Below are 15,758 nucleotides of genomic sequence, written 5' to 3' on the forward strand. Positions count from 1 at the left end.
GGATGTGTGTGATGTCCTTAGGTTAGTTAGGTTTAAGTAGTTTCAAGTTCTAGGGGACTGATGACCTCAGATGTTAAGTCCCATAGTGCTCAGAGCCATTTGAACCATATTAATGTAGCTGAGACTCAGTCGTCTCCACCCTTTCTTGTCCTATGGCTCCTGTGAACGCCACAAGAGAAAAACGAGTGATATAAAACATGTACAAGAGCAAGAGGAGGGAATGAATCTAAGGCAAAGAGAGGAATGCTTGGATCAAGAAGGGCATAAGACTGGGTGCAGTCATTCTTCTTTCCTACTCTTCATCGAAGAGACATTGGCGGAAATGAAAGGAAGGTTCATGTGAAGGATTAAAATTTAGGGTAAAAGTATTTCGATCACATAATTCCGTAATGACACTCCTATATCAGTGAAGGAGAGGAAGAATCACAAGACTTCTTGAATCGAATTAATAAACTAATGAGAGTAAACCAAAGAAATAGAGTAGCAACAAATAGCAAAATAAAGAAACGTGCTAGCGAAAAACTTAACATAACTTGGAACATAGTAGAAGATAAAGTTAAGGAAGTCAGTAAGAATCGCTACAGAAAGAAATTCTTACAAAATTCATGACCATTCACATTCAAGTGTAAGTAATCGGAGAACCGAATTTTGAGATTTTGTGTGGCGCTTCGAAAGATTTTATAAGAACTGCATTCTCCAGCTCTTGTTTTCAACTCGGTGATTCTTACTGGGTAAGTTGTGTACAATTTGTTTTTGAGATAGCCGGACAAGCAAAAACGTAATGTATATCCACAAATCTTGTAATCTTTTGGGCCAGCGAATAGGTGTCAATTTGAAGTTACGTGACTATCAAAGAGCTGTCGAACGGTTGTCGTTGACGCTAAAAGAATATACACAAATATTCAGATATTTTATAAGATTTCAAAATAGTGTCATGATTGGCTACTTTTTCTAAACGTTCAGAAGGGTAAACTCGTGCCCTCCACAAAACGAAATAAAGGTACTGTTCTATACTATAAGTAGAACTGTTGAGTTGATCTGTGTCTGCGTAAAATGATTATTACTTCCCCATCCCACACAGAGACATAAGTAAAGAAAAGGAGTCGTCAAAATTTCCATTACAGCTTTCAAAATTTTCTCGCGACACCTTTCGCGACAAACAGCAAGATGACCTAATATTTGTAGTACTGCCAGGATGGAATGTTATGTTTTCTGTGCTTTTAGAACAACTAAAAGCCAATCAACTGTGAGTACATGAGAGATTATGGTACGACCAAATACCCACCAAAATAGAATCACAGTAATTTCGCGAATTCCAATAGTAATAATACTGAGTTTGTAAGTTCATATTTTCATGTCTGTTAATAACAGCCACCTTTATCTTTGCAGATGACCTATTGTATGCCGAAAAAAAGAAAAACATCCATATAAATCTGTACTGACTGTAAAGTAAAAACGTATTGTAAATTTATTCACACAACACCGGGAGCCAAAGGGTCCACACATGGTGACTTGTTTCCGTAATTTATTGTAAACGTGGTAAATTTTGCATGTTATAATAAAGAAACTCACCGATGATGGTGGTATTTCGATGAAACTAGTTTGCGGAAGCGAATCAACAAAGTGTTTTGAATCAAGGCAGACTCACAGTTTCATAATATCCTATTCAGTATCCTATGATATCGATGTCACAGTTGGAATCGACCAACTCACACAAATACCTGTGTATAACAGCTTGTAAGGACATGAAATGGAAAGATCACATACTCAGCCGTGGATGAAGCAGGAGACACAGCGATTCATTGGTAGAATACTAAGAAAATACAGTCAGTCTGTAAGGTAGACTGTATACATAACACTCGTGCATTTACACTTCTACAATTACACCTGTACTCCGGAAGTCACCATACGGTGTGTTGCGGAGGGCACTTTGTGTACGTGTAACTTCCCCCTTTCTCTTTCTCAGATTGGTATATTTCGCGGGCAGAACGATTGCTGCTAAGCCTCCGTGTGGGCTCAAATCGCTCTGATTTTATCTTTGTCTTTTACCGAGGTGAACATACCAGGAATAATATATTGGTTGACAAAAATGGTTCAAATGGCTCTAAGCACTATGGGACTTAACATCTAAGGTCATCAGCCCCCTAGACTTAGAACTACTCAAACGCAACTAACTTTAGGATATCACTCACATCCATGCCCGAGGCAGGATTCGAACCTGCGACCATAGCAGCCGCGTGGTTGCGGACTGAAACGCCTAGATCCGCTGGACCACTGCGGTCGGCTATAGGTTGATTCTCTGAGGAACGTACGCCCCCTGAATTTTACTGGAATACTACACAATGGTACTGAACCCCTCTACTGCATCGTCTGCCATTGAAGTTACTAGAGCATGTAAAGCTTTCACGCTTATTAAATAAATCTATAACGAAACAAGCTGCTCTTCTTTGCATCTTATCTGTTTTCTCTATCAGTCGTATCTGGTACGGATCTCGTACTGACGAGCAGTATGCTAGTATTGGCCGAACGATCGTTTTGTAAGTTACCTCCTTTGTCGATGGATTACATTTGATCTACATCGATACTCGCAATCCAACTTACAGCGCCTGGCGGAATGTACCCCGTACCACTGCTAGGCATTGTATTACCTTTCCTGTTCCATGCGCAAATTGAAGAGCAAAAAGCTCCGTATGAGCCCTAATTTCTCGTATAATGTCTTCGTGGTCCTAGCGCGCAATGTACTTTGGAGTCAATGGAATCGTTCTGCAGTCAGCTTGAAATGCCGTTTCTCTAAATTTTCCCAAAAGTATTTCTCGAGAAGAACGTCTTCTTCCCACCAGGGATTCTCATTTGAGCTCCCAAAGCAACTCCATAACGCTTGCATATTCTTCGAACCTACCAGTAACAAACATAGCAGCCAGCCCTTTGGATTGCTTCGATGTATTCCTTCAATCTGATCTGGTGCGGATCCCAAACACTCGAGTAGTACCTACTCAAGAATAGGCTGCACTAGCGTCCTATATTCGGTCTCCTTTACAGATGAACTACACTTTCCTAAAATTCTTCCAGTAAACCGAAATGGACCTTTCCTACCAGAATCCTTAAATGCACGTTTCACTTCATATCGCTTTGCAACGTTATGCCCAGATATTTAAACGACCTGGCTGTCAAGCAGAACACTACTAATACCGTAACTGAACATTAAGGGTTTGCTTCTTCTATTCATCCGCATGAACTTAATTTTTTCTACATTTAGACCTAACTGCCATTCATCACACCAACTGGACTTTTGTCTAAGTCGTCCTTGTACGGTCACTCATCGTCGACATCTTATCATACACCACAGCTTCATCAGCAAACAACCATAGATTGCTGCCCACTCTGTCAGCCAAATCATTTATGTGTATAGAGAACAATGGTGACGTATCATACTTACCGCGTCACTACTGCCGTTACCCCTGTCTCTGATGAACGCTCGCAATCGAGGAGAACGTATTGAGTTCTATGAACCTCAGAAGTCTTCGAGCGAATCACATATCTGTGAACCTGTTACATATGCTCGTACTTTTTTAACAGCCTGCAATGGCGCATCGTGCCAAACGCTTTCCGGAAATATGGAATCTGCCTATTGCTTTCATTCATAATTCGCAGTATATCATGTGAGAAAAGGGCGACCTGAGATTCTCACCAGCAATCCTTGTAAAAGAGTACTGATTCGCGGACATGATCTTTTCGGTAGCAAAGTGAAATTAGGGGTTTTGATCAGTAATTTTGCACGCCATTCTTTTGTCCTTCTTATGACGCGTTGTGCAACAACCCTTCCCCACCCCCTTCCACCCCGGGTGAATGGGCAGCCTGATCACTCAGATATATGGCCACGCGATAGAATTTCGTCCACAGTCGCCGCTGTTTCCCAAGGCGCGACCCAAGCGAGGCTGCGGCACCAGCGGCAACGGGATGGAGAGAAGTGCAGTCGAATTGAATCAGACTTTGAACTACTTAGATATTTTACTACAAGAAGGAAATGACACGGTAATACTGTCGTGACTCCTCAACTTGATTATGAAGAGGGAGAAGATAAATAATATTTTTCCGGCACGTGACAGTTTGTAACATTTTGATTGACAGGCACCTTGTAAAAAACGACACCAAAATCATACTTTATTTTAGGTTAGTTTGAAAATATTTTGCACCTTACAGGAAAAAGTGCAACTTGTTTCAGAAATCCATCAGTTCAGCTGAAAAACTCACAGCGACGCTCAATTTTTGCTGTAATTAACAAATTTTGGTAAAAACTAGTAAAATAATTTTTCTCTTTGACACAGTACTAACATTTTAACAACACGTAACGTTTTAACACATCATGGAACGTTAAGTATTTCCTCATTTATTATTTAGAACGAATCTGTTCAGATGCTAATTGAACCCCTTCCTGCTACATCATGCCACATTCCTCCTTTAAGGTACAAACTGTGAAACGTTTGGAAAATAGATATTTGTTAACACTCTTGCATATAATTTAGTTAATAACTTCTGCACAGTACTGAATCACTGTGGTAAAAGTCCTTACTTACTCTCCTACCATCGACAGGAACGAACACAGAGACAACAGACTTTATTCATTAAAATGAAAACGTGCTTTTAAGAAACTTACAAAATGTAATGATAAATTAAACAACACTTTAATTTTATTTTAAAAGGAAATACGTCATGACCCTAAGATAACCATTCTCAAATAATATCAATCTGAAACTTCCTGGCAGATTAAAACTGTGTGACGGACCGAGACTGCCAGGAAGTTTCATGTCAGCGCACACTCCGCTGCAGAGTGAAAATCTCATTCTGGAAACATGCCCCAGGCTGTGGCTAAGCCATGTCTCCACAATATCCTTTCTCCCAGGAGTGCTAGTTCTGCAAGCCTCGCAGGAGAGCTTCTGTGAAGTTTCTAAGGAATCTAAAACATATCACACACCAATCTATCATTTGAGCTATGTCTGGAATAAACATTTATTGCCTGCCTGAAGATACATAAGAAACAGTTCTGTACATTAGAATATTTCTTCAGTTTAGTTCATTGCCATAAAACACAGTAATTTCTAAGGAATGGAAAGGCGAATTAGGGACGAAATATTTGTTTGCAGGTCAACAGGTATGTGAAATCCGGAACAGTCACATAATACATATCAAGTTGCATTAAAATGCTGTCTTCAAACACTTAGATTAACTTATCACTATCGTCCGTTTCACAGGTCTTCCTTAGTCACACGGCTGAGAACTTCCTCCCTAAGAGGCAGCGACTTCCAGAAGTTCACTCGCTCCTGGAACAGCCCCTTCTTCATTTCCAGCTTAGAGCCTATTTCCAGGTATTCCAGCTCACTATCTGAAGCTACTCTCGGCCAGGGTAGTGGCTCATCATTAGGCGTTGGATTCCTAAATATAGAAAAATTAACATTTATTTATTAACTGACGCAAATCTATGAAAATACATGTATTTTCGCTAGACACCTTTTACTATCTGTAAAAAATTTAATATCTTTTAGATTGGATTCCTCAGAATACCTTAGTTTTGGGGAATAGCTTTATGTCACAGTCCATTCCATAAAAAATAAAAATAAAAATGCAAGTCAAGTATCAGAAGACATGGGGAAGTCCTTAATTTTACTTCGTTTGCGTAAGAAAGAAAGATTTCAAAGCATAATTTGAAATGACTGTAGAAAAAGCAACGTCACGTGGCAGTATTTCCTTCGATTTCCATAGCTAGCCAATTTCAATCCCTTGAAATACGCGCGTATCATCGTTCTCCACCGTAGTGCCATGCGAACTTCTCCTACGACCATGAGTATCGATGGAGCTGGAACAGTGTTCTAGGTCCAAGCAGTAGAAACTGCCCGATGGCAGCAGGAATTACCTGCCTTACGAGTTGGTTAAGGATGGGAGAAATTTTGCTCCCTCGCCAGACAGTGGCATCGGTACGGACGCATCTGGCGTAATAGATACTTGATCGACTCGTATGTAGTATCATCCTGCCGACCAGGAACACGAGAGTTAAATGGGAGGAGGCAACACCATTAAATATCCAGGTTCTTCGGCGGTTCGACCATATCACTGCTATCTAGGAAGTATTACAATTCGCGCCATAACTGTCTCCTAACAACAATATCCATTCTTGTGTACTTGGGATTTTATATTAATATAACTGTTTTGAGGTTTCGCTGTGGTCTTCGTCTCTTTCACTACGCACAGTATATGGAGTATCTGGAGGGATACTAAACATCCAGTCGTAGTCCTCAGCTGCACTAAATACTAAATTACGTCAAATGGTATTATGGATTTATCTATTTTAGTCTTATTATTAATACCGATTTTCAGACTACTTTCGAAATTACTGTATTAAGTTCAATTGATTGCTGACGTTTACGTGCTGTAGTGCCAAAAGTAAAATGTTATCAGGCAAACTGTACGTGGTACAGATATGTTCAGTTAACAATCATTGCTCGTAGCTATTACCAGCCTAAGAGCGTGAATACCTCCTATACGACTGCTGAGAACAGATCCGGTGGTGTGGAATCTCCTTGCTTGACTCTTCTTTAAATTGTAAATTGATACATACAGATACAAATATATGGAGATATAGTGTTTCTATATGCTGATATGTCGGTTTTAGGTCTTCATCATATAGTTACGCCACCTAACATGATTTGGGGGCCCTTCAGCGACTACCGTATTTGGATGATGCTTATTTTTTGCACATCGGCACTGTTTCTGTATGGTTAGCATTTCGCACTTCCACAATAAATGAGTCTTTTGTGTGTATTTTATACTGAATGCGCGCTTATTGTTACCAATATCATTTTATTGCGTTTTCTATTACCTTATTACTATGAATTAGTAACGGTAAGAAGACTACGTGCAGATAACAAAAGGTGCCATGCCACATATAACACTGATGTTTACGATTCAAATGGTTTGAAAAAGCAGATCGTTGATGACATGTAAAATGCACTGGCATGCAGGCTTGGCATAATGGCTAGCTTTTTTGTTCTTTTTAAGTCAAATGCCCAAACTGGGCTTGACATCCTCGCAGCGGATAAGCAGAAAACGCTGGGCGTTGCCTGACGTATGGCATAAAGTTTCATGATAAGAGCGCATTGCGGTGGACATAGTATCACTTGAATGTAATCTGCAACAGATAAGCACATTATGCTACAAATTAAGTCAGACCACGATATTAGGACATCGACACATGTCAAATTCCTGGGCAGGCACAATGTTGAAAAGGTGTTTGATCACACAGTACGGTTGACCAGTACCGCATAATTGTTATAATTATGGATAATCCCAAGGTATATGTATTCCTGTGCTTTGTCCTTTGTAATAAACCGTAGCTGCGTAGCACGAAATGGATGCGCAACTAATTTAAGACATGGGGTCTCTAACTTGCAACATATTGCAGTGCCCATGTTAAGAAAAACTCTGTAGTGTTTCTTCGGACATCCATACATGTCCGAAGAAACAGGCACTTCGTCGTTTGCCTTAAGAACACAAACACTGCAATACCGTGTTTATCCGCGGGTGCCAGGCAATGACTTTCAATTAAAATGTCCTCTCATGTACGGTAATTACATAATGCATGTAGGGATACCGGTTATGGTCCAAGAACGACGACATAGGGGGTTAAGAGGCTGGCTATGAGTCGTGCACGTATAGCCAAAGCGGCTAAGGCGACCGCTAGCGTAAAACGGGTTCGAGTCCCGGTCCGATCAAAATTTTCATTGCTGTCATTCCCTTACGCAGCTGATGGTTGTTGGTATTCGCAACTGCGAATACATGTCATGACTCAAATGTGGACGCGCAAGGCAAATTGTTTGTAATAATTCAGTGCTGTGAGATACTTCTTTTTGACACGTATGTGTTACTGTCACTTTTATTAATCTAACGGCAATCCGAACAGTTTTTATGGTTTTTCAAATTATTCTAAATGTGTAGACGTTTTGATGATAATCATTAATACGCACGACAAAACCCTTATGTCTGTGTAACAATTGCATATTTTGTAATTGTCATATATTATACTGACTGTGATGATTAATACAGGTGCTCTGATTATTTCCTATTTTAAATACGATACGCTCTTTGTCCACGGACGCGCGCTTGAGAACGAGTTGTGACCCTAAAGCCATCGAACATTTCCTGTTACGACTGCTGGCTGTGTTTGCCTTCAGTTTGATTCTGACTTGTCAAGTGAGCATATGTATGTTGTGAAATTTCTCTGCCGTCCCCGGATAATGCGTGTATTGCCAGTTTTAATCGGTTGTTATTAAGATCAGGCACTTTCAGTCCAGGTATGTTAATCTAATAGTTCACTACCCCTCATATATTTATTTTTATATTGTATTTTACTGTTGACTTACATTTACATTTGCATTCTAGCCTCAACACGTCAGGCTTTACAATGAACCAGTCAGTTAGAAACTAGTCTCCAAAATATACTTATTGCAACTGGGACAGATTTATAATAAACACTTCATGAAATAAAAACTTTGCTGGTCCTACATCAACAAAATGTAGAAATAGTCCACTTGTGGCACTCTATAAACATGCTGAAAGCGGAACTCAGAATACGCCTGAAATAGAAGTATACGCATCCATGCATGTTTTCATACCACACGTTTAAAACAAAAACAAAAACCTAGTTCCACAGACTGAACTGTTTGAATAGTATTTAAATGAAAGACCATTTAGGTCGTTAGAGACAGAGCACAAGGATGAATAAGGAAATCAGCCATGCCTTTTCCAAGGGAACTTCCCTCCATTTGTTTGGAGAAATTTAGGAACATCACGGAAAATCTAATTTTGGATGGACGGATGTGGATTTGAGCTGTCGTCCTCCCGAATGTGAGTGCAGTGTAAACCATTGCATCACCTCTCTCGGTAATTTTTTAACACAACACTATTAGATATCCTAAGTTTATGCAATAATAATTATTTTTAACATTTCACAATGTTGACAGTAACTGATCCTCTGGGCCACCCCTTTCATAAGTACTGAAGCACAATATTACCTTGTTGAATTAAATCACAGCAGTAGCTACGAGAAACTGCTCCCACTTCAAACTACATCGTATTTATACAATAATAATAGACTCTTAAATGCACGGCAGTCTCACGAAATTGTTCCAAATGATTCGAGAAACTGGGCATTCAACTATACCAGCACTTAGTTACGCGCTGATCAAAATCTAAATCTGTATACACTGATAATCCAGATCATTACCGCTGCCCACCGCAGCGTTGGAGGGCGCCTGGTGGCGTCTCGGGCACCTGACGCGGTAACGAAAGTATGTAAGTGGCGCAGACACGGCGGGGGAGCACCCTAGGAAAGACATGGGCTGCAGAAGCGGGAATCCATTGAGATGAGCGACTTTGAAAAAGGTCAGATTATTATTACGCAGAGCCTGTGAACAAGTATCTCGAAAACGGCAAAGCTGGTAGAATGTTCGCCTGCTACTGTCGTGAGCATGTACGGAAACAGGTAGAAGGCAGTGAAAGTACCGCTAGGAGTTAATGGTAGGACGTCCACGATTCTTCACAGAAAGCGGCGTTCGGAGGCTTGCCTGCTCTGTAAAGTAGCCGGCCGTGGTGGCCGTTGTTCTAGGCGCTACAGTCTGGAACAGCGCGACCGCTACGGTCGCAGGTTCGAATCCTGCCTCGGGCATGGATGTGTGTGATGTCCTTAGGTTAGTTAGGTTTAATTAGTTCTAAGTTCTATGGGACTGATGACCTTAAAAGTTAAGTCGCATAGTGCTCAGAGCCATTTTTTAAAGTAGGATAGAAGATAATCAGTGACCCCTCTGCCGAAAAAGACAAGTCTGGTGCACCCACAAGTGTCTCGTAGCACACCGTTCATCGTACATTGTTGAATATGGTGCTCCGCAGCAGACCACCCCTATGTGTTCGCATGTTGACTCGACTACATCGTTAATTACGATTCAAGCGGGCACAAGACAATAGGGATTCGACCGTCGACCAACGTAAACGTGTCGGCTCTTCGGGAGAATCACATTTTTTCTGCACTAGGTCGATAGCCGTCTCGACAAACGCCATCATCGAGGTGAATGGCAGTTCGAAACGTGCAGCGCTCTACGGACGCAAGCTGGTGGAGACGTTCTCCTGCGCTTGTATGGGATCTGTGGCAGTAATCGAAGGCACGGTGACAACTACGAACCACGTGCATCCCTTCATACTTGGTGTCTTCCCCGACGGTGATGTCATCTTCCAGCAGTAAAACTTGTTCGTGTCTCTGAGTAAGAACCATGCTACAGAGATTTGAGGAGCATTATAGTGATCTCACGTCGACGTCTTGGGGACCAAAGTCCCCTGATGTAAATCCTATGAAACCCATCAGGGAAGCAATCGGGCGCCATCACCATGTACGCAAATCAGTTGCCCGTTATTTACGCTAATTACATGACCTGTTCGCAGACATCTAACGCCACATAACTCCACAAACTTACCAGTAAGCTGACGTTCCAAAGACGGACAAACAACCTATTAACCAGCTAGTCATAATGTTTTCGCTCATTAGTGTATATTTACGGTTTTTATCCCTATTTGATTCTATTTGCGTATTACTGTACACTAGCACCAGTCATTATATCACACGAAATAATAATCACAAAATGCAGATTTTTCCCTACTTTTTCTTAATTAACTGAAAACATTATTCTGCGAGAGATACAGGGTGTCTCAAACTTTAAGGGTCAAATTGAAACATGTGATAGTTGGTCTCCAACCCATTTCATTGAAGAGCCAAAGAAACTGGTACACCTGTCTAACATCGTTTAGGGCCCCTGCAAGCAGGCAGAAGTGCCTCAACACGACGCGGCATGGACTCCACTAATGATGGCTAAAGTAGTACTGTAGGGAACTGACACCAAGAATTCTGCAGGGCTGTTCATAAATATGAGTACGAGGGGGTGAAGATCTCTTACGAACAGCACGTTGCAAAGCATCGCAGATATGCTCAGAAACGTTGATATCTGGGGAGTTTGTGGCCAGCGGAAGTGTTTAAACTCAGAAAGGTTCTGAACGTGTGGGGCGTCGCATTGTGCTGCTGGAACTGCCAAAGTTTGTCGGAATGCACAATGGACATGAATGGATGCAGGTGGTCAGACAGGATGCTTACGTACGTGTCACCTGTCAGAGTCGTATTTAGACGTTATCAGGGGTCCCATATCACGCCAACTGCACACGCCCCATACCATTACAGAGCTTCCATCAGCTTGAGCAGTCCCCTGCTAACATTCGATTTCCAAAGATTCATGAGGTTTTCTGCATACCCGTACACGTCCATCCGTTCAATACAATTTGAGACGAGACTCGTCCGGCCAGGCAACATGTTTCCAGTCATCAACAGTCCAATGTCGGTGTTGACGGGCCCTGGCGAGGCGTAAGGCTTTGTGTCGTGCAGTCGTCAAGAGTGTACGAGTGGACCTTCGGCTCCGAAAGCCCACATCGATGATGTTTCGTTGAATGGTTCACACGCTGAGACTTGGGTCCAGCAGTGAAATCTGCAGCAATTTTCGGAAGGGTTGCAGTTCTGTCACGTTGAACGATTCTGTTCACTCGTCGTTGGTCCCGTTGTTGCAGGATAATTTTCCGGCCGCAGCGATATCAGAGATACGATGTATTACGGATTCATTGTACCCTCGTGAAATATACGTACCGAAAAATTCCCGCTTCATTACTACCTCGGTGATGCTGTGTCCCATCGTTCGTGCGCCGACAATAACAGCACGTTGAAACTCACGTAAATCTTGGTAATCTGCCATTGTAGCAGCAGTAACCGATATGACAACTGTGCCAGACACTTGTTGTCTGATACAGGCGTTGCCGACGGCAGCGCCGTATTCTGACCATTTACAATATCAGTATTTGAATACGGATGCCTATACCAATTTCTTTGGCGCTTCAGTATATTTTGAGATGGGGAACAAGTTGTCGGAAATGCATATTTATTTTGTTATTGGCGTACACAGCGTACGCCGCATAACAACAACGTAGCTGACAGAATATGTCCAAGGTGAAGACCACCAGTCTAAATGCAGGCATGGCAATGACACATGAAGTTCTGCCGCATTCTCGCAAAGGTCACGTGTGTCTATTGTAGACTGGAACATGTAGTGGGTAATAAACGACACACACCTCTGAACACCTCTGTCTGCTAGGGCCCAAGCTGTGTTTAACACTCATCTAATTCGTGTGTTAGTATGATGTCTGCTAGGAGTAACTGATGTTTGTTTTCCTTATTTTGGTGCGCTTAATACGGTTTTAAATAATGTCTGCCGGAATGATTTTAGCATGATGTCTGCTGTGAGGAATTACTGTTCTTTTTGTACTTAATACTCATCAGTTTTCTAGCAATAGAGGACACCGAAACATCCTGAAGAAGATCCCAGCAGAGAGTCGAAACGTTGATTATTTTAGAAGGAAATATGACGTGGCCTAACAACCCAGAAGATTTTAACTTTAGTGGCAACGACCAGGAAAGCCTGCAGATTTACATAATACTCATATAATTCGTGTTCTAGTGTGATGTCTGCTGTCAGTAACTGATGTTTTTTATTTCGGTGTGCTTAATACACATGTGACATGGTGTTAGTACGGTGTCTGCCTAACGTTCTTCTTTTTGTGTTTAATGCACATGCAATTTGTTTATTAGTTTGATGTCCGTTAGGAGTAACTTCCTTTTTTTCTTGGTGTGCTTAGCGCTCATGCAGTTCATATGGCGTGGTGTTAGTATGATGTAATCTGGGAGTAATTAATATTTTTTGTGCTTATTACTCAGGTAATGCATCTGTTAGCGTATTTTATGCTGAGAGTAACTGATCCTTTCACAGCGCACTTAATACTCATGTAATCTCTTTATACAAAAGGCAATGTCCTGACTCATCATTGCCCAGTGCAGACCGCTAAGGATAGGAACTTGAAATTGGGAGAGGCTGTTGATCTTATAATGTAGGCGTCGCTTAAGAAGGGATTCTACTAAATAGGGGACGACAATTTTTTTTAATGAGTCAGAAATGTTCGTTATTAATGCAGAAACTAGACCCCCCAAAAGTGGTATTTGGTTTAGCAGTAGAAATACCTGTTTCAACATTTTTGGTTAGAAATTTAACCCGTAGGGGGTTGAATAGGGGATTAAATGTTCTACGAATATATTTCATTGTGAAATCGTTTGTGAAAGATTAATTTTTCAAAATTGGTGTTCGGCTTCTTGGCTGAAAATAAAGCGATATTTGACTGTTTTTGGAAATTCAGCCCTCAAGGAGGTGAAATAGGGCTAGACTGATTCACTCACTCATCATCGCCAGTAGTCGGACTAAGAGAGCATGAGAAAATTTTGTTAGTGTGGGCTACACACATCAGAGGTAAGCATACATTCAGAGGCAAACCTAGTGTTCTGCTACATGTCAGCCCTTAACCTATTGTTCACTTTTGACTGACAAATCCTTAACCTGTAGTTATACACTTCTTTACATCAAATTTCTTCCAAATTAATAAATCATCCCACCAATCCTGATGAGGTCAAGAGTTTTTCCCAGCCACCACAAGGGTCGCTGCCATCCCCCCCCCCCCCCCCCAATCCCTGAAAAATGGCGGGAAATTGATATTTTTGTAGGAAATTGAAAAATGGTGGGAAATTCAAATGTATTTGTGGAAATATCAAAAGCTGTGTGTTCATCATGACATTCAGGGGCACTCTGTCCTATTTCACAACACCAACATCAGAGAGTGCTGTTGACCCTCTGCCGCTCCCCACTCCACACTCCACACTCCCCACTCTGCACTCCCCACACCAAACTCTCCTCTCCCCTCTGCCCTCTCCTCATCCCTCCCCTCACATCACCAACACGAAATTGGTGGAAAGGAACTCAGTCTATGCTGGGCTGCTGGATAGGGTGGGCACAAGTCTTTATTTTGTATGTAGTGTGGTATATCGTTAATTTAAACTATTTGAGTTGCCATTGATCGAGCACTAGATGTAGCTCCATCCAGTTTTGTCAATAGCTCCTAGATCTGGAGTGAGTATTTTCACTACTAGTCCAGCACTGTAGCAGAGTTGCTACAGCCAATCTAGTCAATAGTCTTATATCTAAAGGATGGGCAATAATGGTAGGGTAGCAAGCTATCACTCAAGTACAGGGCAGTAGCCTTCTGCTAATCTACAAGTGAGTAGATGCTGTTGAGAGGAACTCAAATATGGTTACTGATAATATTGGAACAGTGACCCATTGCCCCACTGTGCTGCTTCCTCCTGCCACTATATACAGGACTCCTGTAGCAACATCATTTGGAATGTGTGAGGTTACGGGCGAGTTGTGGCGCCCTAAAATTATTCTAAGTTCAGATTTGGCGTGACCAAGCTGGGGCCTCTTGGTGGATCGTGGCCCGGCAGCACCACATTGTGCTGAACGTTAGCTTAGCAACCGCATGATGCTGCACAACGGCCGGTCCAACCACGTGACTGGGAATTCCAGGGTGACTCTTTGTTGATGAAGGAGACTCACCGGGAGTGCCAAAGATGGCGGACTTTGTGAAACCATAATAGCAGACATTTCACAGTTCATACAGAAATTAATAGTAGCCACATGAATCACGATACCTCAAAGAAAAACATATACATTACCATTATTTGTATGACGAGTCTAGTGGTGTAATAAAATTTTCAATTACTTTATTAGTTTAAAGTTTAGTATCTGACAGTAAATTATACAAGTAACACCCAGCAACAAATTTCCAAAATCTAAACGGTTCTTCAGATTTTGTCGACCGACTTGTCTTTAGAAAGCTATTAGTGTAAACCAAAGTTGGTATAAATTACAGGCATGTAACTTGAATAGTACATGAGTTATTGGAGGTTCAAATGGTTCAAATGGCTCTGAGCACTATGGGACTCAACATCTTAGGTCATAAGTCCCCTAGAACTTAGAACTACATAAACCTAACTAACCTAAAGACATCACACACACCCATGCCCGAGGCAGGATTCGAACCTGCGACCGTAGCAGTCCCGCGGTTCCGGACTGCAGCGCCAGAACCGCTAGACCACCGCGGCCGGCAGTTATTGGAGGTAAAGTGGCCAATTAGTATCGATCGCATCAGGCCATAAGTACTCCACAGCTACACGAAATAACGGTATCAGTATGCTTAAGCCGGCCGGAGTGGCCGTGCAGTTCTAGGCGCTACAGTCTGGAACCGAGCGACCGCTACGGTCGCAGGTTCGAATCCTGCCTCGGGCATGGATGTGTGTGATGTCCTTAGGTTAGTTAGGTTTAATTAGTTCTAAGTTCTAGGCGACTGATGACCTCAGAAGTTAAATCGCATAGTGCTCAGAGCCATTTTAACCATTTGAACCAGTATGCTTATAAATATATTTATTCAACTATATCTTTGTTTATATCCGATATATGCTATTCATGAAAAAATTAGTCAGTTATTTACTGTGTTTTGGAAAGCACAGAGATGTTAGGCTACTGGCCTACTTTTACTTGTTATTCCTTTGATATGTGTCTATTTAATTTATTTATGTATTTAAAAATTTGTGTTAGAGCGTGTTTATGGTCTAGCCATAGGAATATTTATGTAATTTCAAGTTATTTAAATGTAAATCCAGTATTTCGAATGTGTTTCAAAATGTTTGTGAGTGTGCGTTGGCTTGGAGACATGATGGAACAACCACTATCGCCAATCACAGC

The 15,758-nt window shown here is 41.6% G+C and overlaps 1 protein-coding gene across 1 annotated transcript in view; it reads right to left on the minus strand.

Annotated features, from left to right (window-relative positions):
- Positions 1 to 4,977: 4,977 nt before the first annotated feature.
- The window catches only part of LOC124787608 (venom carboxylesterase-6-like), a 152,074-nt gene continuing 141,293 nt past the window's right edge, over positions 4,978 to 15,758 (minus strand). Inside the window, exon 10 of the mRNA XM_047254359.1 lies at positions 4,978 to 5,430. Within this exon, the coding sequence (XP_047110315.1) occupies positions 5,244 to 5,430 (187 nt within the window). The 3' untranslated portion in view covers positions 4,978 to 5,243. The remainder of the gene's footprint in view (positions 5,431 to 15,758) is intronic.

The sequence above is a fragment of the Schistocerca piceifrons genome, chromosome 3 (genome assembly GCF_021461385.2).
Source record: "Schistocerca piceifrons isolate TAMUIC-IGC-003096 chromosome 3, iqSchPice1.1, whole genome shotgun sequence".
Lineage (NCBI taxonomy): Eukaryota > Metazoa > Arthropoda > Insecta > Orthoptera > Acrididae > Schistocerca > Schistocerca piceifrons.